The 25,595-nt window shown below is 38.0% G+C and overlaps 2 protein-coding genes across 2 annotated transcripts; both read right to left on the bottom strand.

Moving 5' to 3' along the window:
- Positions 1-789: 789 nt before the first annotated feature.
- On the bottom strand, positions 790-24,500 carry trmt44 (tRNA methyltransferase 44 homolog). Its single transcript, XM_083542249.1, has 12 exons — positions 24,032-24,500; positions 23,812-23,926; positions 22,115-22,334; positions 21,851-21,919; positions 21,588-21,695; positions 21,157-21,228; positions 15,591-15,697; positions 12,314-12,497; positions 10,965-11,328; positions 5,593-5,709; positions 1,952-4,077; positions 790-1,895 (listed from the first exon to the last, which is right to left on the bottom strand). Exons 1-11 carry the CDS (start codon positions 24,384-24,386, stop codon positions 3,845-3,847), a joined length of 1,944 nt encoding a protein of 647 aa, XP_083398375.1. The 5' UTR covers positions 24,387-24,500; the 3' UTR covers positions 790-1,895; positions 1,952-3,844.
- Positions 15,999-19,122, bottom strand: LOC310726548 (uncharacterized protein). The gene is made up of 2 exons (XM_083542250.1): positions 18,731-19,122; positions 15,999-18,596 (listed from the first exon to the last, which is right to left on the bottom strand). Exon 2 carries the CDS (start codon positions 18,580-18,582, stop codon positions 16,648-16,650), a length of 1,935 nt encoding a protein of 644 aa, XP_083398376.1. The 5' UTR covers positions 18,583-18,596; positions 18,731-19,122; the 3' UTR covers positions 15,999-16,647.
- Positions 24,501-25,595: the final 1,095 nt, after the last annotated feature.

A 25,595-nucleotide genomic window follows, 5' to 3' on the forward strand; every position in this document is an offset into this window, starting at 1 on the left:
GTAACAAATATGCAGTAACATCCACATTCATACAGTAGTCTGTTGTATGAAAATTAAAAAATGTTACCTTCCTATTTTCAAAAGCACAAAAACGATGTAATTATAAATACATACGTAATAATACGTAATACTTGGAAGCAAGTTCTTTCCGTACAATAACTCTTTTAAGTCTGGAGTTGATAAACATAACCAGTTTTTAGATGCTTTGCCAAAGCTTTACTGCAGCCATCTGCTTGTTTGTGGCTCATTCTACCTACAGTTTTGTCTTCAGCAATTAAAAAGCATGCTCAGTTGAATTGAGGTCAGGTAAATGACTCAGCCATTTAGGATTTCATACCTTTGCCTTAAGAAGTTCCTCTGTACTGTTATTTCGTGTATAATCAGTTTTGCGCAATTTGACAATTTGGGTGAAAGTATGTACACTGGTGACCCAGGTGTGTTATCTACCATGGAATGACCTACACAGTTACCAAACCTAAATCCCCTTGAACTGCTCTGGGATGAACTTAATTGCAAGATCAGAAATAAATTCCCAACCAGTAAAGAAGACCTTTGGCAAGTTTTACAAGGGGCATGACAAAGAATTTCAGCTGGATGTTTTGAAAAAAAAAAAAAAAAGTGTGGATGCCAAGATTGTGTAAACTTTTATTCATGCAATGGGAGAATTTTTCAATAAAAAATTAAGTTTAACTGGTTATTATTATTATTATTATTATTATTATTATTATTATTATTATTATTTTTAAACATTAGAACATTTATATATTTTATATAAATCTTCACATTGCTAAATGATCTAGTTTGTTCACAATCTGAAAGGAATGTTTTAATATCTTGAGAAATTCATGGCATGCAGATTTTAGGTTGTTCTGTGAGCAATGAGAGGCCCTACTCAATATTTCTAGTGTTCCCAATTGCTCTGTTCTAGGTGGAACTCCTTGTGTGAAATCATATGCAAGACACTGTAGATTTTTGAAAGAGAAGAGGAAAATGAAGACAGGTTGAACACGGTTATTAGATGAGATGACATTGTTTACTGTTAATAGAGGATTAGTTTAGAGGTTAAAATGAATGCGCAGCTCAATTTTCTTCACATCTTCACATCAATATTCAGTATGCCAGCATGGCATTTACCCTTATGAATAACTTAAATAATATATAAGGGAATTCCATCATCTTTGATCATGACACACTGAGAATTGTAATACAGGTTCATCCTATACTGAGCATGCAGAGCATAGTAAAGCCTAGAGGTAAATTCAAACAAAAGTTCCACCTCAGATGAAGTGAGCAGAGACCTGTCAGCTAGAGTCAGTGTCAGAGTGTGCTGTCACAGAAAGGGGAAAAGAGTCTTAGTCACCGTGTATTATCATTTTCTCAGATATCAGCTCGACAGTTGTGTGTGGGCAGCATAAGGTCTTTGGTTAGTGAAAGTCCACAGCCATTCCCTATCTTTTGGCAGCACATTCACGGTCTGATGCCATGCACGCTAGAGAGAAAGTGTAGGGTTTGCATCTGGCTCCCTGATGTGCCGATGTGTCACATTGAAGATGCAGTATACATACTCAGACATAGCAGCTCAGCCAGCTCATCTAGGGTGTTTCAGGAGTTCATATGTGAAGCTCTTATAACATTTAAAAACAAAAGCATTTAGTGTGATTTCTAATGTACAAAGGCGTTGCAGATGAGAACAGAGGAATGATGCTAATGGAAGACGTCTGTTGGTTTTATCCACAAAAAGAAAGAGAGGAGAGACCTTTCTCAGCAAGCCCTCTGAATATTCCAAATGTTTTCAACAGCCACAAACAATTAATCCACATGTCTCCAAAGCAATGTTTACAAAGTTCAGTGACTGTGCCAATAACCTCAGTCTGACCACACCGATTTCCCCGCCTCTACTTCCTTACACACACACACACACACACACACACACACACACACACACACACACACACACACACACACACACACACACACACACACATCACAGCGCCAATTATGATCTCATATTCTCCACTGTGTTCTAACGTTAACTCCCTCACGCTTTTTTCTCCCTGATCATTTCACACTATAAATCAGTGCTGTGCTGTAAATCACTCTAGATTGCACAAAGGTATGCTGGCACCTTGGATAAGCTATATAATAGGAGTTAAATTTTTTCTTATAATTGCAGGAGATTATTTTTTTCGTTTTCTTCACATACACTGAGGGAGCACAGACCTCAGATCAGTGTGTAATACTTGGTAGAGGCAGAAGCAGGCTCGTTTTTTTTCCCACAATTCCTTCCCGTTGGCCCAAATTCAGCCACAGCTGGTCATTTCTCTGCCTGTCATTACTCAAGCTTGGGGATATGTGCCTGCAGTTCTTCAAGGAGAGGGTGTCTTGCCTGTGATATAGTCCAGACTACATGATCAAACCGAGGTCTTTGCTGTTGTTGTGACAAATGTCAGATTAAGGAAAGTTATCATTTTAGGTCATTTTTTTATATACAGTTCAAGAGAGTATTGTATATTGTTTTGGCAATATAGAAAGCAAGAGTGCAAATTATAAAAAATAAGCAAGAAGATATAATGCTGTGAAGTGCATACAAAAACCCATATAAAAAAAAAGATCTATAAAAAACAAAACCACTAGATAGTTATAGGGCTACTCCACAGCTCCCACCCCAACACTGCAGACTTATTAAGCACCAGTGGAGATGAAAAGAACCTGTGATGCTTTTTGAATCCTTCGCTGCTACAGGACTGTGTGCCTTCATTAGCATGGTCCCAGAGGATCCTACTCAAAGTTGTGCCAAGCTCCTTCCATACGAGGAAGAAACAGCAGGCTGCTTTTTTGACTTATTCTTTTCAACAGGGCAGAGAAGAAAGTCACTGAGCCATGTTTCTATTTCAGATCAGGATACGTTTTTGCAAAATATAAAAAAAAAATATGCAATGGTCTTACATCAAACTTATATCGGTTATGAATAATAAATTCCAAATTAGCATTACTTTAGTAGACTGCATTAAGAAAATGAGATGAAATAAGTAGGCCATAGTACAGGAAACACTTGGCAGATAGTGAAAAGAAAGGTGGCTCCTCATTTTTCCTGGAAACTAATAACATTTCCAGGAAATGTTTTAATTAACCTCCAAGAAGCAAGTTGGAGCACTTTAGTTATAGCTAAAGGCTCCCTAAAAGGATGTTAGCACTAGAAATGTGTAAATTATTAATAAGCAATATCTGAATTCCTTAAAACTTGAAATAAAATGTAAAATTTTATGTTTAGCATAGCTGATTTTTTGTGCCATTGTCTAAGAATTAAATGTAATGTCATTTTTACAAAGGCTTATTATTGCTAATCCTTAGTTATTTTATTTTTACCCCTCATCAACAACTTAACGCCATGAACCCTTAGTTCAATGTATGGAGCATAGAGATCCTGTCCTGTAACATCTGAGAAGCTGGACAATAACCTACCTATTGGCCTGCCCCCCACACAGCATGCCAAATTATTTATGCCTTTAACATTTAGCGCATGCTACCCCAGACACACTCAAAGGATTTTTTTATGTCCTAATGGGGAACCTCCAGTCAAAATGCAAAAACAATTGTATTGTGCGGTCCTTAGTTTCTCCTTGCAAGTGTTATCAAAAAATAATCTGATCTATTGCTCTGCAAACAATTGTAAAAAAAAAGAAGGCATTAAGAAAGTCGATAATTTAGCTCTGAATTCTAGTTTAATCCTTATTCGAAAGGGTTAAAAAAAAAATAAATAAATAAAAAAAAAAAAAGCAAAATCACAATGTGAGTCTTAATGGATCTTCAAATTTACATATAAACGTAAAAAAGTTCACATTGATCATGATTCTGTGTAGGTCCTGTGCTTTTTCAGGGGGCGTGTGGAAGGGCAGAAATCATCAGCCCCATGGGCAAAAACGCAGTCTTTGTCGGACAGCGGGCATCCATCAGGGTGGTGAGTGTGAAACCAGCAGAGTCTTGTTTTTAAAGCTGCTGAGATTTGGGATTTGCACTTCGGGTCAGTCTGGGTGCTACGAGTGCGCCAGTCACGAATGTGAACCTGTCCACCTTGCACTGTGAAGAAGAGAGAAAATAAAAAACAATGTGAGCTCATTTTGACCCAGTGCTACATTCCAGAACAAAAATACTCAACTTAGCCCTGATTTAAAAAAAAAAATAATAATAATAACCAATTAAAAAAATAAATAAATGTAAAAAAGCTCCAGTAATAGTTATTTGGAAACTGACAATTTTTCCATGGGGAGGTGGGGGTTCATGCCATTTTGCGAAAGTATCTTAGGGTCATAGTCGCACTATGTGGTAGTTTTTATTTTTTTTTATAAAATGGCCAGATGAAAAACAAAGTAATAAAGAAAACACTACATGTAAAGATTCCATTGTGTCCTTTATGTGTTTTGTAATCAATATCTACACAAGAGACTAGAGGAAGCTTTTGCTCTTTTCTATAGTCCACCAAGTGTTAGCTGGGTTTTAAATGGCAAAAAATGTTCAATACAGGCAATGTTAAAAGTGCAATTGTCAAAGAAACGACATAATTCCCAGCACGGGGAACACGTTAAGGTCATGTGACCTATTAATCAACACACACACTACAACTATGACTCATAATAAAAGGTCAAAACCATCAGTTTGCATTAAAATGATGTGTGTATGGTGCATGCATTTAGGGAACTGTAGTGTGACCATTACGCATACATAAAGACATGCGCATACATGAAGTTCCATCTCATTTATACAGAAACTGTGCAAAGCAAAAATCATTACAGACATTCCATTTCACAACATTGCATGACCTTTCAAATTGATAGGTCATTCTAAAAAAGGCAATTGATTTTGACTACTATAAAAACCCATTCTTTACACATTTTATTTCTGTTCCCATTTTTAAAAAATATATAATTTTAAATTTTTAAGATAATATTTTTTTAAATAAAATGTCATTTTGCTTCTATACTTTTGGACTGTAGCTTACTATATCATTGGCATTTACACTAGACTTTGACTGTGTATGTATTACATGTACAATATTACTCAGTTTGCCACGTTTTTGAGCTGCGTACAAAGTTGACAATGTTTATTACTTTTTCACTTGTTTAGATTAACAGTTCATTTTTCATATCTGCACTATGGGTGTTACAACTGTCACACAAGAATTTCATTGTACACAGATTGTTAAAGCACTCTTTTATGCACATCACAATAAACTAGAAGTCAACCATGAAAACTTTAAATAGAAGTAGTTAGAGACCAGCAGATTCCTCTTTGCAGAATATTCCTGTAAGTGCAACCTTTTGTTCAATATTCAATTTCTTAGAAAATCGAATTTGCCTGCCGTTTTTCTTTTTTTATGCTCTAACTTGGCTGCCAAATTCCAATTTATCGTCTTCAAGATGGACCGGACTTTGATAAGGATGAGCTGGTGTTCTGTATTAGTCTGCTCTGTACTTGTACACAGCACAAGCTTTTTTTTCTACTTTTAAAAAACAAATTCAAAGAAATGGCTGTCAAAATCAGTCAAAACCTCACAACATAGAAGCTAAATGTGTATTTGGGAAAACTGCCAAATACCTCGGAACACTTGATGGTTGTTTTTCAGCAGAGTCTGTAGTCCTCCGCACTCTTTCTTCAGTGTCTGCAATGTGGACTGGCCCAGGAGCTCAGCTACCTCACGGACAGAGAGAGAGCCTGAAGGATCGATAAAAAGCATGAGTTCAGACAGGAATTGAATACATTTGACACAAAAGTAGGGAACAAAAAATTTGGATTAACAAATGAAGTTCTGTTAGGGGGAAATGGGTGTAATGGTTTCAGTGGCGAGTGGTCAGGGCCAGCAAAGCCTTCTCTGCTGGCCTAAACACTATCAGAAGCACTGACCTACATTTACAACCTAAATTCTATTATTTGTTTCATGAAATTGTATCAATTAATTCTCTTTATTTTGTAGTGTTTCTCTTGGCAGCACTGCTTTCAGTATGTGGATGTTAGATTTTTTGTCCAATCAGATTGCAGCCTCTATGTGCTGCCATGTCAATCTAATCTGCCCAGCACCTTTAAGATCTGTTCTGCTGGCCCTTTTACCATTGAGAATATTATCAATGGGTCTTTAACAAATCAGATTTCATATTCACCTCACAGGGCCAGCTAATTGCCCCAGTGTAGCATCACCATTTTTTCAGTTGGTCAGAGGGAAACTGTTACAGCCAAGTTCGACTGGCAAAACACGTGTGTAGCCCTCGGCACACATTAATACATCTGAGTTAGACTATTTTATGCCTACGGAGGAAAAGAAATTGATTTACATACAGACACACTTAAAAATAAATTTTGAAGAAAAGCTAGATGTGATGCAATTAAGAGGTGGATTAAGTCGGGTAAGTCCTCACTGAAGGCCCAGGTATCAAATGCACGGCCACTGAATAGTTTATTAATTTTATACTACACCAATTTGCTAATGGTTACAGTGAACAATACGTATTTCTTTATATGTTTATAATTCCATTTGATGTCGAACATCTGCAAGATGAGTTAATCGCACGTATCACTTCTATAATAACAACTATGAACAGTCGTTCCCTCAACACTCTTTTTCTCTCAAGTTAAAAAGAAAGTCAAAAAGAAAACAGCAGCTTGTCATGTTATGTTAAAAATGGAAAGCTCAAAGTCCTCCAAACTAAATTTTCAACTGCAGACACCCATTATACTTTCACAACTGTTAAATAAACATCTGCGTACATTTTCAACATATCTCCAATTACAATGTTTTTCTTTCTTTAACAGAATGCTTTTAACTCTGTTTATTATTAATCTCAGATTATGTGGAGTGTCTGCCATGCAAGTCACTGTAAATAAGATGCTATCTACCAATAACATAACAATTGGAAAATGACAAATGGGTGAATTAACATAAAACTATGATTTGAATTACAGCTGGCACTATGGTCACAGTTGTTATGGAATTCAATACCTTCTGACCAGTCTGATTTCGAGAATGGGACAGTGCAGCAGTACAATGAGAAATGTAAAAAATATATATTTACTGTATTTGTATTTTTTTTTTTTTAACACCTTTTACACACCTTCTCTCAGTGCATCTTGGCTTGATTTGCAATTATGTTATTCCAGCCAAAAACACTTCACATCCAATTACAAACTGCTCTGCATGAAACACAAACACAATTTGCATTGCCATGAGGGGAAACTGAGGGGAAAATCTGGTAGCAGACACCATCCAAAAGTCTGGGAACTTGCTGAAGTGACTGTATTAAAATTTAAACCAAGGCTGTTTTCCAAGATTTTTAAACTTACTCCATTTATCAATGGCCAGCCTTCACTAGTGCAAACCTAGCCATTTTCAAAACACATCCAACACATCTCCCATTTTTAAAAACAGTCTGTATACATCTGGGAATTGAGGTGTCTGCTACAGGATTTACCTGCTCAAAAGTCCTGGGTACTCCTTGTCTGTTTTCTATTAATATACACTATGTATATTTACTAAGTGAAACATCTGGATTGCAAATAGACAAGTTCAGCACTTGGACCCTTTTAATTTCAATTAAATTCATTTTTATTTGTATAGCGCTTTTAACAATGAACACTGTCTCAATTTGAAGCCATGCTATTGTAAAATATGCAATATGCAGTTTAAAACTGTCTTGCTGAAATATGCAAAGCCTTCCATAGAAAAAGACGTGGATGCATGGATGAAAGAATATGTTGCTCTTTAAAACTTGTATATACTTTTTTTTTTTTAGCATTGATGGTGCCTTTCCAGGTTCCACAGGCACTAATGCATCCCGATACATCAGATGCAGGCTTCTGAACTGAGCTGCAATGTCCCTCTCCTCTTTATTCTGAAGAATGTGGCGTCTGTGGTTTTCAAAAACGAATTTCAAATTTAAATATTTCTACTGTGATCATTTTCACATATGGCTTCTTCTTTGCATGATAGATGATAACCTGCATTTGTGGATAGCACAGTGAATTGTGTTCACAGACAGTGATTTGCTGGAAGTGCTTTTGAGCCCATGCAATGCAATTTCTATTACAGAATCATGCCTTATTTTTAACGCATTGACACCTATGAGCCCAGACATAACAGGGCAACCAATATTGATGTTTGCCCTTGTCCCTCATGCACAGAGATTACTCCAGATTCTCTGAATCTTTTGATGATATAATGAACTGTTTATAATGAGATATTAAAGATATTTATTATTGTATGTTAAGGAACAGAGATTTCTTTGGATTCTCTGAAACATTTGATGATATTATACACTGTATATGATGAGCTATTTAAAGTCATCACAATTATATGGTGAGGAACATTATTCTGAAGTTGTTCCACAATTTCTAGATGCAGTTTATTGTAAGATTATCCTAGTATGTCCTATTCATTTTGGATTGTCCTTAAATGACAAATTTTTTGGAAAAAAGCTGCCTTATGCAACCTGATTTCCGGAATAATTTGTACTGACAAGCAAACCCCAATATCTAAATTTAGTACCAGGAGCAGACGGAGTTTCCTAATGCCTTAAGTAGACGTTACAAACAAGGTGGGTTTCCAGTCTGGGCTGAAGAGTTGTTACCATAGTAACAAGGCCCACTCATTAATTGAAGAGACTGTTGTTGTACTGCAGAATTGTCTTCCACACAGACTGGCCAACCACATCTATTAACAGCAGGAACCCCTGAGGCTCCTTAATGTGGCATACTGAATGTCACTGGGGAATCTGAAAGTGTCCCTATAGTCTCTGTACTGTAGAGTGACATGAACGACTCTTCTATAATGATGTCGTGATGTTTCAGCATGCTTGAATCAGGTAATTTCAAAGCTAGCTGAAAAAAGGATAAGGAAAGGTACTAAGTATGCTGTACTGCTGTACACAGTATAAAATTTTAGCTAGGAGACAATAGCCTAGAATTCCTGACGCCAGACACCATAATTTCTGCAGTGCTAATACAATATCAATAGCCCATTTAGAGCTGCCCTTTAGAGCACAAGCAACAAATGGGGATTCATGGCTCAGTGGAGCAAGAAACTGAAAGGAATCTCACTGTTTGTGTTTATGTTCACATAATTCCATCCGCCGCTTAACCATGGCTTCAGGTTACATATCAGGATATCCAAAATATGAGCTAAAGTAACTGTATTAAATACATAATGCCTCCAGATTCATGGCACTGATAATGTGTGAATTTATTATTCAGCTTTACTGTAAATCACTGTGGACAAAATTCAATTTCTGTTGATATCCTGCCACAATTATCAATTGATAGTACTTCACTGTCATTAACACTGGACATTTTGCACACAGGAATTAACCCAGACAGCCAAAATGCATTGTAAAGCTCTTTATGAAGGCTAATGGGAGCAATATAAAACCACATAATTCAAGATAAACCAATAATTTTTTTCCATTCCATAATTTAATATAGTGCATTTGTCTTCACATGCTAATATATGCTGCATATCACTGCATACAGCTCTCTGTGGCTGTGAAACGCCCTGCAAACAGCAAGTTAAACACTGATTTGATAAAGTAGGTGATTGCCTTAACAACCACTTTCTTCATTTATCATACATAAGTGATTCACTCATGTTATAGCAAAACATACTATACAGCTCATACTATAAATCTTTTTAAAATAAAGAATTCAGCAGGTGTGCACATCAGTGTAGTTTTTAAATGCTGGAGAAGTTAAAGAGATCAAAAGAAACTGTTCCTGTGCTTTGCTTTTGCGCGTCACATAGATTTATTTTAGCATCTCAAGCGTCATAATTTCAGCATATTGAACTAGACAGAAAACATTGCATAATGAATTTTGTCTCTTGTGGGTGTGCACAGTCCAGGTTTAAAGCTCTGCACCAGTATATATAAAGTGTATAAACACCTGAAAAAACCTGTAAGCTGCATGTAAAAATGTGTTGCAATTGTTTTTATAAAAACTTAACTCAACTTTCCATAACATAGTTTAATTCAAATGAGTTCCGAGAAAAAAAATAATGAAAAATCTCAGAAGAAATCTGATTAAAAATAATAAGCAAAATTATGAATGCATGCTGGAAGCAAGCATGGTGACACAGTGTGTAAGGTTCTATTTCACAGCCATTTCACAGCTTCAGGGTCACCATTCGATCATGAGATTAGGTTACTGTCTCCGCGGATGGATGTACACCCAAACAGCCAAAATGTTTGTTCATAAGGGTTCTCCAGTTTAAGCACTTTGTGCAGACTGAAATTGAATGGATTGATGATGAAGTGCATTTGTATTCTCCATGTAAGACAAAATGTCCAAAACTGGACTTTTAATTATTTAGATTTTATTTAATTTATGTTTTATTTTACTTAAAATATTGACATTCCAATTTGAATATCAGAATATTATTAAAAAAGAAAAATGTGTGGCTATTTGTAAGGGTGTGCTTGCATTATTATGCTATTAGAATATTATAAAAGTAGTGAAAAATGGTATTGAAATACCAGTAATATCATTTCTATTAATTATTTCTGCGAAAATATATCGTCCAACAAACGTAACTTTCTTAAGAGACCTAAGATTGAATGTTTTCAGTCATCCAGATCACTTTAATTGCCAACTGTAGTAAATCAGTATGACTTATAATGTGGAAAAAGCTATTTATGTCAGAAACATTGTGATCATGAACAGATTAAGGCCTTCAAATACAAATATGTTGATGATAATAACACTTAAGTCTAGTGATTCATATAATTTTACAATTGTGACTTCATGCCATAATTCCCTGCCTTACATTATTAAATGAATATATGTTCAAGCGGTTGAGACAAAGTTCAACTTCCCCAGTCAACTATCCTAATCTTTTCACAGCTCGTTAACAAATGCAGTCATTACCATTCACTCACTATGCACTTATGACTCACACCTAACAGTAAAAGCAAATGTCATGCTCTTCTTACCTCCGGCATTCCACCTAATAAGCTCCTTTCCAATCTTGTAATTTTCCTCCTCCTCTATTTTCTTTCCAGTGAGTCCCAGCAAGGCCATCGCCACCTTCAGGACAACACCATCTACAAAGTCTCTAGGAAGAGCAGCACAGTTTCTGACTGTCTCAATCTTTTCCCTCGGCTGGAAGCCATTTCCCCATTCACATCCTTGTGCTTTCTGTCGGTCTTCATGATGAGGTCCACTGTGTTCTTTCTGAGTAATAACTGTCGCGTTGCTGATAAAGGCCTGCCGTCCACAAATGTAGTGTGTTCTTTTTACTTCCGCTAACTCTTCCTCAGCTTGCTCATAACTCCTACTCATCCCAATTAAGCAGACCTGCAAAAAAACATGGCATGACCCTATGAGATTTTAAAATCTGGTTTCCATCAAACACTACTCGTCTTGCTTGTTTTTCGAAATGGAAAAACAAGTACATTGGTTCAAATTCTGACCCAAAAAACATCCATGCATTTACTATTGAGATGAAAAATGGATAGTGATTTTTTTTAGCTCTCACAAATCAATTTGCACATCGAATTGAATCGTCAGAATGTATCCAAATCAAATTATTATGAATCTTATTATGAATGTAGCCTGCACATTCATGCAATTATCCATTAAACCAATCATGTTGCAGCAGTTTAATGCATAAAACCATGCAGTATTTGTCAAGTGTTAATGATTGCATCCTGTTTACATGCATAAACCTGAAAAAAGAAAAAAAAAAAAGGAAGTATATCGGAAATTGCTGATCCTCCTGGGATCCCCAGTCTCTAAAGTTTACAACATGACGTTTGATGTGAACATTAACTAAAGCTTTGCCAATTTTTTGCCCTAGTGCTGCTCTCACACGATTGCCCGAATGAATTAAAGCATGGATGAGCTGTAGTGGTGGCGGTTGAGTTTATAAAATAGAAACAAAAAAAATAGATAACAGAAAGTAGAAACAAATCTAAAATAGAAACAAAAACAATAAAAATTCTTTGTTTAATAAAACTATTATTTTATATTAATATTAAACACAAGGTGAGCCCATTTTATGGACAGACCAGTAATGTTTTATTGGTATAAAAATCCAAGGAGTTGCAGCAGCTTCAATCATGCCTCAGCTATTCAGCTTTTTTTTTAAATGAAACTTGAATACATTTAAATAAATATTTTTTATTCTTATTTCAAACAGCCGTCTATACTACTAGATCAGACAAAAAGACAGAAAGCAATATCTTACTTTACTCATTATAAAGAATAATAATTAAAAAAAAATACTTAAAAAAATCATTTGTGGTGAAAAAAATAGATGAAGAAATTGCTTTTTTCATACCCGCTTGGTGGAGGGAATCCTTAGACAATCTTCATCTGTTTGGAAGCCACATGCTATGCTGACCTCATTGATAAAGTCTATATACTCCCTGTACTGAGACTTTTTGCACTGCCGGCGCTGGTACTTCCCACAGAAGTCAAAGAAGCAGCAAGGGAGCACGAAGTATCGGCAAAAATAGGATGATCTGTGTATAGAAAAATGCGGAAACATGACATCTTAAATATATCATAGTACAAAACTAAAAGTGCTGAACTTGAGATCTGAGTTTATTTTGTTTGTTTGCTTGTTTTGGTGTAACACATTATGCTAATTAAAATACATATGATTTCCAAACAACCCTTGCAAGCCATTAGAGATACAGATACAGAGGTAAATATACGACCCCACCAAACAGAGCGACATGTATGGCAAGTGATACCATGGTTAAAGAATACAAAGCTGAATATGTTCGAAATGTTTTGAATCCGAGTCCCCATTTACTGCCGACAATAACAATAGCTGAGATATGACTCATGCGCTAAGCTAAAGATCTCCACCTAGTGTCTAATCCACCCAAAGCGAAAAAATAATCATAAACAATATACAGTTTCTAACGAGACAGGCTTATCCTGAAACATGTCATATTGCAAGAGGTGGCAAACGTACGCACATCCTTCATTAAAGCAGAAGTACAGATATTCATGTTTTAAAAGACTCTGGTAAAAGTTGAAGTACTGACTACACTTTTTCACTCAAGTTAAAGTAAATAAGTTTGGGCTCTGACATGTACTTAAGTAAAAAGTAGCCTTTACTACTACCTGTTTTAGTGTCACACTGGTAACTGAACCTCACATCATATTACTGACGGATGACAGAGAAACAGAGAGCGCACCCTGTCGGTTTTTTTTTATTTTACAAAAGCACAATGTTTTGTGGTTTTATGAGTGTATACAAATAAAAATAGACCTTTTACAGATTCGAATGATGTATTGCTCTCATCTGTATGATAAAAAAAATAAATAAAAAAGGAGTAATTTATGTTTGTTTCGGAGTTATGAGGAAAAAGTGCCACATTGGATGTGTTCATTATGGCGGGTGTGAGACTTTTTGATTTAATTTTGACAGCCATGTTTTATATATATATATATATATATATATATATATATACAGTGAGGAAAATAAGTATTTGAACACCCTGCTATTTTGCAAGTTCTCCCACTTAGAAATCATGGAGGGGTCTGAAATTGTCATCGTAGGTGCATGTCCACTGTGAGAGACATAATCTAAAAAAAAAATCCAGAAATCACAATATATGATTTTATAACTATTTATTTGTATGATACAGCTGCAAATAAGTATTTGAACACCTGAGAAGTCAATGTTAATATTTGGTACAGTAGCCTTTGTTTGCAATTACAGAGGTCAAACGTTTCCTGTAGTTTTTCACCAGGTTTGCACACACTGCAGGAGGGATTTTGGCCCACTCCTCCACACAGATCTTCTCTAGATCAGTCAGGTTTCTGGCCTGTCGCTGAGAAACAAGGAGTTTGAGCTCCCTCCAAAGATTCTCTATTGAGTTTAGGTGTGGAGACTGGCTAATCCACACCAGAACCTTGATATGCTTCTTACAGAGCCACTCCTTGGTTATCCTGGCTGTGTGCTTCGGGTCATTGTCATGTTGGAAGACCCCGCCTCGACCCATCTTCAATGCTCTAACTGAGGGAAGGAGGTTGTTCCCCAAAATCTCGCAATACATGGCCCGGTCATCCTCTCCTTAATACAGTGCAGTCGCCCTGTCCCATGTGCAGAAAAACACCCCCAAAGCATGATGCTACCACCCCCATGCTTCACAGTAGGGATGGTGTTCTTGGGATGGTACTCATCATTCTTCTTCCTTCAAAAACGTTTAGTGGAATTATGACCCAAAAGTTCTATTTTGGTCTCATCTGACCACATGACTTTCTCCCATGACTCCTCTGGATCATCCAAATGGTCATTGGCAAACTTAAGACGTGCCTGGACATGTGCTGGTTTAAGCAGGGGAACCTTCCGTGCCATGCATGATTTCAAACCATGACGTCTTAGTGTATTACCAACAGTAACCTTGGAAACGGTGGTCCCAGCTCTTTTCAGGTCATTGACCAGCTCCTCCCGTGTAGTTCTGGGCTGATTTCCCACCTTCCTTAGGATCATTGAGACCCCACGAGGTGAGATCTTGCATGGAGCCCCAGTCCGAGGGAGATTGACAGTCATGTTTAGCTTCTTCCATTTTCTAATGATTGCTCCAACAGTGGACCTTTTTTCACCAAGCTGCTTGGCAATTTCCCCGTAGCTCTTTCCAGCCTTGTGGAGGTGTACAATTTTGTCTCTAGTGTCTTTGGACAGCTCTTTGGTCTTGGCCATGTTAGTAGTTGGATTCTTACTGATTGTATGGGGTGGACAGGTGTCTTTATGCAGCTAACGACCTCAAACAGGTGCATCTAATTTAGGATAATAAATGTAGTGGAGGTGGACATTTTAAAGGGAGACTAACAGGTCTTTGAGGGTCAGAATTCTAGCTGATAAACAGGTGTTCAAATACTTACTTGCAGCTGTATCATACAAATAAATAGTTTAAAAATCATATATTGTGATTTCTGGATTTTCTTTTTAGATTATGTCTCTCACAGTGGACATGCACCTACGATGACAATTTCAGACCCCTCCATGATTTCTAAGTGGGAGAACTTGCAAAATAGCAGGGTGTTCAAATACTTATTTTCCTCACTGTATATATATATATATATATATATATATATATATATATATATATATATATATATATATATATATATATATATATATATGTATATATATATATATATATATTTCAAAAATTAGTTTAATCATATATTCGGTTTATATCTTTTTATTAGGCAAAACTAGATGACCTGGATTAGATTCAAGTTAGTTTTACTTTGTAAGATTTAATTGTTTGCAGGGTGAAGAAGAAAAATGCAGAATTTAACCATGTAAAGGGTTTTGCCAGACCGTACACTTATAGTAACATCTCTTCGATCTGTTCCTGCAAGCTGCAGAAGATTAACTCATAAATTTCCCCATCTACATTAAGGTCATTTTTAAGATATTCCCCTTAATTACAATTGTTTTAACCTGACTATGGATCTGAAATTCAGACAGTGAGCTTTGAAATCCATGACAGTTGACCAGCAATAAATGTTCATACCCCTTCACAGTCATTTAGTGGAGATCAGGTGGCACTTCAGCATTCATAGTAAATTGCCATCTGATGACTTGCCTGGCTGCTATAACAGGGATCCATGGTGTGAGCTCATCTGAGTGGTTTCCAATCAGCCAGTCAGTCTCAGGGAAAAGGAACGCGGCACTGGGTGTGATAGCCGTTTCCTGAAATAGAGGAGAGTGACCGGTGCATTTCATCATCAGCGGCTAAAGGTGTAATGACACTGAGTCGCTCGTCTCGTGCTAGAAATGGAAAAAGGCGAAGCTGATGTGCTTAAATGATCACAGTTGGAGTTTCACATGGTGAAAGGATTCAGCAATTTTTTTGTAAAAAATGGTACATAAAAATTTCATGCAGTGTTCATAATGAGTGCTATTAAATATATAATTTATCTTTTTTCCCCAGTGCTAAATATATAATAGTGTGGATATACATTTATTACAAATAGTTAATAGGAAGTGATCTTCTTCTTCTTCTTTCGGCTGCTCCCATTAGGGGTCGCCACAGCGGATCATCTGTCTCCATACCACCCTGTCCTCTACATCTGCCTCTTTTACACCAACTACCTGCATGTCTTCCCTCACCACATCCATGAACCTCCTCCTTGGCCTTCCTCTTTTCCTCCTACCTGGTGGCTCCATCCTCAGCATTCTTCTACCAATATAATTCATGTCCCTCCTCTGCACATGTCCAAACCATCTTAATCTCGCCTCCCTCACCTTGTCACCAAAACATCCCAAGTGCGCTGTCCCTCTAATAAACTCATTTCTGATCTTATCCATCCTCGTAATGCCCAACGAAAACCTCAACATCTTCAGCTCTGCTACCTCCAGCTCCACCTCCTGTCTTTTACTCAATGCCACTGTCTCTAATCCATACAACATCGCAGGTCTCACCACAGACCTATAAACTTTCCCTTTCATTTTTGCAGATACCCTACTATCACAAATCACTCCTGTCACTCTTCTCCACCCACTCCACCCTGCCTGCACTCTTTTCTTCACTTCTCTAACACACTCTCCATTATTTTTGCACTGTTGAACCCAGGTACCTGAATTCCTCCACCTTCTTCAGCTCTTCTCCCTGCAACCGCACAACTCCACTGCCCTCCCTCTCATTCACACACGTACTCTGTCTTACTCCTACTGAGTTTCATTCCCCTTCTCTCCAGTGCATATCTCCACCTCTCCAGGCTCTTCTCAACCTGCTCCCTACTCTCACAACAAATGACAATATCATCCGCAAACATCATAGTCCAGGGAGACTCCTGTCTGACCTCGTCCGTCAACCTGTCCATCACCACTGCAAACAGGAAGGGGCTCAGGGCCGATCCTTGATGCAGTCCAACCTTCACCCTGAACCAGTCTGTTGTTCCTACTGCACACTTCACTGCCGTCACACTGTCCTCATACATGTCCTGCACCACCCTCACATACTTCTCTGACACACCTGACTTCCTCATACAATACCACAACTCCTCTCTTGGCACCCTGTCGTACCCCTTCTCTAAATCCACAAATACACAATGCAATTCCTTCTGTCCTTCTCTATACTTCTTCATCAACATTCTTAATGCAAATAAGGCATCTGTGGTGCTCTTCCTCGGCATGAAACCATACTGTTGCTCACAGATGGTCACCTCTTCTCTCAGCCTGGCTTCCACTACTCTTTCCCATAACTTCATGGTGTGACTGATCAACTTAATTCCCCTGTAGTTACTGCAAGACTGCACATCTCCTTTATGCTTAAAGATCGGTACCAGCACACTTCTTCTCCATTCCTTAGGCATCTTCTTACCTTCCAAAATCCTGTTAAACAATCTGGTCAAAAACTCCACTGCCATCTCTCCTAAACATCTCCACGCTTCTACCGGTATGTCATCTGGTCCAACCGACTTTCCACTCTTCATCCTCTTAATCGCTGCTCTCACTTCCTCCTTACTAATCCTATCCACATCCTGCTTCACCAACTCCACATCATCCAACCTTCTCTCTCTCTGATTTTCCTCATTCATCAGCTGCTCAAAATACTCCCTCCACCTTCTCAACACACTATCCTCACTAGTCAACACATTTCCCTCTCCATCCTTTACTGCTCTAACTTGCAGTACATCCTTCCCAGCTCGGTCCCTCTGCCTGGCCAATCGGTACAAATCCTTTTCTCCTTCCTTAGTGTCCAACCTCTCATACAGCTCCTTATATGCCTTTTCCTTGGCTCTCGCCACATCCCTCTTAACCTGCTGCCGCATCTCCTTGTACTCCTGCCTACTTTTCTCATCACTCTGTCTGTCCCACTTCTGTTTTACCAACATCTTTCTCCTTATGCTCTCCTGCACTTCCTCATTCCACCACCACGTCTCCTTGTCTTGCTTTCTATTTCCAGATGTCACACCAAGTACTTTTCTAGCTGCCTCCCTCATCACTCCTGCAGTAGTTGCCCAATCATCCAACACCTCCTTAACACCACTGAGCCTCTGTCTGACCTCTTCCCTGAACCTCACACTACACTCTTCCTCCTTCAGTTTCCACCATCTTATTCTTCTTTCAGTCCTCACTCTCCTCCTCTTCTTCTTCGCCTCCAAAACCATCCTACAGACCACCATCCGATGCTGTCTAGCTACACTGTCCCCTGCCAACACCTTACAGTCTCCAATCTCCTTTAGGTTGCATCTCCTACATAGCACATAGTCCACCTGTGTGCACCTTCCTCCACTCTTATACATCACCCTATGATCCTCCTTCTTCTTAAAATAAGTGTTCACCACTGCCATTTCCATCCTTTTAGCAAAATCCACCACCATCTGCCCTTCCACATTCCTCTCCTTAAAACCATACCTACCCATCACCTCCTCATCACCTCTGTTCCCTTCACCTACATGCCCATTAAAGTCTGCCCCAATCACCAATCGTTCTTTCCTAGGTACACCATCTACCACTTCATCTAATTCACTCCAGAATCTTTCCTTCTCCTCCATCTCACAGCCAACTTGTGGAGCATAGGCACTGATGACATTTATCATCATCCCTTCAACTTCCACCTTCAAGATCATCACCCTATCAGAAACTCTCTTCACCTCCACTACACTCTTACTGTACTCTTCCTTCAGAATCACCCCTACACCATTCCTCTTTCCATCCACACCATGATAAAACAGTTTAAATCCACCTCCAATGTTCCTGGCCTTACTCCCTTTCCACTTGGTCTCCTGAACACACAGCATATCTACCTTTCTCCTTTCCATCATATCAGCTACCTCTCTCCCTTTACCCGTCATAGTACCAACATTTAAAGTACCAACCCGAACCTCCACTCTCCTACACTGCTCCTTTCCCTGCCGTCTCTGTAGACGTCTTCCTCCTCTCCTTCTCCTCCTTCGGCCAACAGTAGCCCAATTTCCACCGGTACCCTGTCGGCTAACGATACCTGTGGCGGTCATTGTTAACCCGGGCCTCGACCGATCCGGTATGAAATTCTCATTTGTGATCCGCATATTTGATTTGGCGCATATTTTACGCTGGATGCCCTTCCTAACGCAACCCTCCCCATTTACCCGGGCTTGGGACCGGCACTAAGAGTGCACTGGCTTGTGCACCCATAATTGCTGGGTTCGATAAGGGGGGGAAAAAAAGATAAGGCAGAATCCTCCTACTCCTGATCTACTTGATATGTAACCTATTTACTGTTACATATCATCTTATAGAGATGGAAAAGTAAAAATATCAAGACTTGGTCACGTTCATTAAAAAACATAACACAAATCACAGTGCATCAATTGTTTAAAACCCAAAAGAAACCTAGCTCATGCATACAATGCCTATAAATATGTAAATGTCGCATCATTTAACTAAGCTAAAGCGAAAAACCACTTTCGTGGATGTCCCATTTTACTCCCAGCAGGCCTCGATGTTGATGGACACACCATTTGAGAAATTCAGCAGTGCAGCACTGCAGGGACTCCACTGGTACAGGGGTGCTCACACTAAAAGCACATCAATTCCCATCGGCCACAGCACTGTATAACCTGCATGCCTCCTTTAAAGGAGAAACATTATAAATTATTCAGCTGGATCTTGTTTTTTTTCTAATGAAAAGACTACATTAAAGAAAATGGTTCTCATAGAATAAAGCAGACAAAGAAAAACATTTACTGCCATGTGAAAAATAAAGTACACCCTATTTGAAATCTATGGTTTTATGTATCAGGACATAAATGAAAATGATCAGGACCTAATCAGGCTATTTAGTATTAGTTAAATACCACCTCATATGAACAACACATAACGTATCTATCTATCTATCTATCTATCTATCTATCTATCTATCTATCTATCTATCTATCTATCTATCTATCTATCTATCTATCTATCTATAGGTTTTAGGCAAGTGAGAAAAAATGCTGTAAAGTAATTGTTTCTTTTTTATTAATAAAATGTAAAGTAATTGAACAGAAGAGAAATCCAAATTAAATTTATATTTGGTGCGACCCCCCTTTGCCTAAAAAGCAGCATCAATGCAGCAGGTCTTCTGTGTCTTCAAGTAATCCCAGATAGACTCTATGATATTAAGATCAGGACTCTGTGGGGGCCAATCACTTTTTCCAGACTCCTTGTTTTTCTCTACACTTAAGATTCTGCAAACAACTTGCCTCCTTCTACAACCAAATTTGTATCAGTCCAGAGCACCTGCTGCCATTTTTCTGCACCTCTGTTCCAATGTTTTTGTCCATAAAGTGCGTCTGGAAAGTATTCACAGCGCTTCACTTTTTCCACCTCTTGTGATGTTACAGCCTTACATAGACAAGTATGTGCCTTTACAAATCATGTCCAATAAACTAGATTTTCCACAGGTGGACTGCATTTAAGTTGTAGAAACATCTCAAGGAGGATCAGTGGAAAGGAAGATCTTGTTTCCACATCGAATGCATTGTTTTGTCGCTGCAATTCTTTAATTAACAACATTTCTGGCCAGATTCTAAAGATGGTAGATGGGTTTACCTGGGTATTACTGGTTTCCCCCAGTTCTTTCCTGGTGGTACTGCTGGAAAATCCATCTTCCAATGTTGAATGGAATTAATCATGATGTGTCTTTAATCTGCTGAATTAAGTTTCCTTGGCGGACCACTCTTTTTAAAACTCAGACCGTCATGGTGTATGACATAAAACTGTCTTACTCAACCTCATTTTAGTAGCAGAGTTTGGATGTTTGTCACCCAGTTTGAAGTCTGTGTTTCAACCTACATATGAAATTGATAATCATTAGCACCTGCTGGGTATAATTGGTTAATCATACACCTTCCTCTGATCTTAAAATCTCCTGACTATGTCCAAGTGTGAATTGAAGGCTGAAGGGTGATCACAAGAAATATTTATATTAATTAGATTTTTCTTCTGTTATATACTGTATATGAAACCATTATTTTCAGCATTTCTTCACACCAGCCCAAAACGTTTGCACAGTACTGTGTGTGTGTGTGTGTGTGTGTGTGTGTGTGTGTGTGTGATCAGTTAAACCGTTTTGAAGCCGATCAAACAAGGGTACCTAGTTGATTTATCCATTAAAAAAGATGTTTACTTTTTTTATGAAGCACATAAATAAAGCATTTGTGCAGATTTGCATCTCTTACCTCCAAGTGTGTACTGGGTCCATACATGTCCCAAATCTTTCTCTTCCGAATGTCAATTCCCTTACCAGGATGCTGTAAAACAAGAGTCTGTGACTGCTCTAGCCAGCAAAATCAGTGACTAATCAGCCCATGCACATCAGGGTCACTATGTATAATTACATTTCGGCATCGGAGTGTGAATCCATGTGGAGGGACTGTGAAGGGTATGGATTTTTAATTCGCCGTATGATTAAAAAGGTGACAGAAAAGCTAGCTTTCATTATCCTCTTCACCTGGCTTCTACCGTGTCATTGATTTTACTGCTGAAACAATCTTGGTAGATTAGAAAATCTCAGCGACAAATGCCAGTCACAAAGCTAAAATTGAGGGTGTCTGGTGCATGGTTTAATGATTAAACACCACAACACATAGAAATAACAGTAAAGACATACCCCTTCATTGTTTAATATGTGAACAAGCAGGCCATTTCCACAACCGAGATCCACAAAAGACTGTTTCGATGTTATTCCTTTTTTAACTCGCTCCTCACCCCATAAAACCTGCAAGATGACATTAAATGAAAGATAATTTGCTTGCAACGCTTTACTTGGATATTTTTTTTATTAAATACATTACTAAAAGGTTACATAATCTAAAAGTTGCAAACTTTTATTACCAGCACGACACAATAGAAAATAAATTAGGTTAAACTTACTATAAGATATGTAGCAATGGCAACATCTTCAAAGACAAATTTCTCTGGATCAGTTACCTCAGGCCAGACCTACAACACATATGTAGTAACTGGATATACAAGCGTTTTTGTAAAACTGTAAACTTTTTTGCAGTTCTAGATAATCTTATTGTGTTTTCGCCCTTTGCTACGTTTGCTTCCATCAACCAAAAGTCGAGTTATAAAGAATTAAGCTTAACAAATATTGTAGAGCTATTAAACAAATACTAATCAGATGAGCAATACCTTGACAATCGCTTTGTATTTGTTTTTCAACTGCTGGTAAAGGATGCTGTACTTCTCAACAGGAAGGAGAGACAGAGTACTCTTGAACTCTGTGGTTTTGCTCTCTGTTGCCCACTTTGCTAGTTTAGGAAGAAGCTCTGAAGTCAGCCAGGTGAGTTTGGGGAAAGCCACACCATCACTATACCACTGATCAGGTTTAAAAGGATTCAAAGACAGTATCCTAGACAAGACAGGAGTATAAAGACAACAATCTAATTAATAATAATGCTGATGACATATTAGAACAGGATTGGACAATAGGAAACTGAATTGTTTCTGTTACAGTGGTGTTTGCAATACAGATAGTAGGGAAGACCCTCATGCACTTGAAGCTACAAACTTTTTTTCGGCTTCTCCCATTAGGGGTCGCTACAGCGGATCATCTGCATGTTTGATTTGGCACATGTTTTTATCCATCCTAACGCAACCCTCCCCATTTATCCGGGCTTGGGACCGGCACTAAAAGTGCACAGGCTCGGTTCCCTGACCGGTGATCGAACCCGGGCCGCAGCGGTGAGAGCGCCGCATCCAAACCACTAGACCACCAGGGAACTCATGCACTTGAAGCTACAATTGTGCTGAAAACACAAAATAATCTTTATAATTTTTTTCGAGATTGTACAGGTATACAGAATGCTGAGGATGGAGCCACCAGGAAGGAGGAAAAGAGGAAGACCAAGAAGGAGGTTTATGAATGTGGTGAGGGAAGACATGCAGGTAGTTGGTTGTAGTTGGTTGGAAGATGTAGAGCTCATGAGACGAATGATCCGCTGTGGCGACCCCTAATGGTAGAAGCCGAAAGAAGTAGTAGTAGTAGTACAGGTATACAGTTCTGGGGTGTTTTTATTTTTTATTTATATAAATCAGACGAAATGTTTTAAATATACTGTGAGCCAACATACTTTATTTCTAACATGTAAGAGCATTATCATAACCATTAAATACTCCTGATATTATTCATTACACCAAGTTTTTATTAAAGCTCAACTTTTATTTGGCTGTGTACTGCCAATTTTTTTGGGTGGGTTTGTTTTACATGAAAAGTTTGACATATTGTATAGCTATAAAAATATGCTTTTAGAAGCTTTCACTCAAATCTAATGTCTAAAAAAACTTGTTTTACATATAAGGATTTTTTTTTATGCTAAAAGATTATGTGTGAGAATGGTGTGCTTTAAGACTGGGGTCCTGAGTTCAAGTACATTATGTAAGCAAGAGCAAGGACATTTATTTGCCACATGCAATTGAAATGTATTATTCCCAGATCACAGCTGATTAGAAAGATGCTGCCATGATACAGCACCCCTGGAGGAGTAAGGGTTAAGGACCTAGCCTAAGGCAGCTTTGCAGAGTTGGAGCTTGAACCCTGACGTTCCAATCGGTAACCCAGAGCATTAACCGATCAACTACAAATCTTCTAAGACAAATCTTTCTGCGCCAATCCAGCATTTGAGGCCAGTATGAGCCCTGAAAACTAATACACATTACTGAATTGACACATTCTTATGACCAGGTGTACTGGACTAAAGGAGGAAATGTGGCTCTCTCTCATCAGGAGGTCAAGTTCCCTCTTATCTTGACCTCTTGGAATTTTTCTTCACTTCCTGTTATTGTGTTTCATTCTAATCCCTATTAATGCAGTCTGAGAGGGCACTCACCAATCATCTGTCTTTTGGTGTAGTTGGATCTGATAGATATTACTTTCCTTCAGAATGCAGTGGCCTTCACTAGTTTCTTCAACTGGCAGAAATGTCACTGTATGTCCAATCAGATCTGAGGGGAGGGGGAATTACAGATTACAATGTCATAACATAAAACAAAGAAAAACATGCAAAGTAAAACATTTAAAAGAAAAACAGTGTCAGTGTTAGAGCTTACTTTTGACAACAATCTCCTTGAACAGCTTTAGTCCGTTGCCCTGCAGACCTGCTTTAGGGATGATTGTCCTCCCTCCTACACTCCAGGATGGTTCGGGGTGGGGGCCACTGGCCGCTGTGTGCGCCTTTAGGAGAGGGGAGATTTGCGCTAAATCGTGCACAGTGATGCCGGGGAAGCTGCAGAGACACAACTCGAGATCTTCAAACCTCACAGACTTGTATTCAGTCTCTGTCACTCCACACAGCCGCTTATTCACTATATGAGGCTTCCTTATCCAAACATCAAGCGCACACCAGAAGCCTTCGGGCTTGCACCGAACCTCAGGTTTCATCTCGATCGAAACACTATAGTCCATGAGTACGGCATAACCTGGAAAAAGTCACATGTACCCTGATGCTAGTCAGAGTGGTCCAGGTTTGCTAGCAAAAGCGCCGCATTTCAGTCTAAAGGTCCTCGTTCAACCGGTACAGAACAATGGATAATGTTTCTTTTTATTTTTATATTTTGCGGACTATTTTATCTCTAAAATCTGACCACTTTCAGCAGGGCAGGTTCTTGGTAATTATAATAGGGTGGGCTGGAACGAATAATAGGTGGGCAATCAGTGGTGGTGGCCCCAACATCTAACCCAGTTCTCCATTTACTAATATTCACAATATTTTAATCAAATCCAATTCAAAATATATCTGAACAATGATAATGAAAATATCTTCAAAAACTTAAAACCTTAATTGTATTTTAACTTTCAACTCAATATAAATCTTGTTTGTATTGGATCAGTTTAGCTCTCAATTAAAATGACATCCTAAATCAACTTATCAAACCTGTTTTCAGACTTTTGTACAAAATGAGAACATTATATTCAAAGTTTCCTTTTTTCCACTTTTATAGAACCTTTTTTAAATTCATTAATTAACCAAAGACAGTATCAGAACATTATACAGGTGCATCTAAATAAATTAGAATATCATTAAAAAGTTGATTTATTTTAGTAATTCAATACAAATAGTGAAACTTGTATATTATATAGATCACACACAGACTGATATATTTCAAGTGTATATTTCTTTCAATTTTGATGATTATTAGGCTTACAGCAAATGAAAACCCAAAATTCAGTATCTCAGAAAATTAGACTATTGTGAAAAAGTTCAATATTGGAGACTTGTGGTGTCACACTCTAATCAGCTAATTAAATCCAAACACCTGCAAATGTTTCCTGAGCCTTTAAATAGTGTCTCAGTCTGGTCATTTATTGAGATGCACCTGTATAACCACTTTTCTTTTTTGGCACTTTTTTTTTTATAAAAAAAAAAATGCTTTTTTTCTTTATAACCAACAGAAACCTGAAACTGTATTTGTATTGTTTATCAGTTATATTTTCCGCTTTTTCTGTCTATCCATCCATCCATCCATCCACAGCATTAGTCTCCTGTTTTCCTTGGCAAAAATCCTTACAAATTCATCCATGTCTAAAGTATTTGTTATGGATTTCTCATGGGCAAAGATCTCCAAATTCCTCTTTCTTTTATGTAACATGGTTAATGATAGAGTTTAGGATTCT

This window comes from Silurus aristotelis (assembly GCF_946808225.1).
Source record: "Silurus aristotelis genome assembly, chromosome: 5".
NCBI lineage: Eukaryota > Metazoa > Chordata > Actinopteri > Siluriformes > Siluridae > Silurus > Silurus aristotelis.

What these genes read in the sequence shown, in the direction of transcription:
- LOC310726548 (XM_083542250.1), bottom strand. Translation starts at nt 18,582, where the DNA reads ATGATCTTGAAGGTGGAAGTTGAAGGGATGATGATAAATGTCATCAGT.
- trmt44 (XM_083542249.1), bottom strand. Translation starts at nt 24,386, where the DNA reads ATGGACTATAGTGTTTCGATCGAGATGAAACCTGAGGTTCGGTGCAAG. An exon ending in CAAGGAGATTGTTGTCAAAA is followed by an intron (nt 23,927 to 24,031) that starts GTAAGCTCTAAC and finishes CCCTCCCCTCAG; the next exon opens with ATCTGATTGGACATACAGTG. An exon ending in GACCCAGTACACACTTGGAG is followed by an intron (nt 15,698 to 21,156) that starts GTAAGAGATGCA and finishes CCTCTATTTCAG; the next exon opens with GAAACGGCTATCACACCCAG.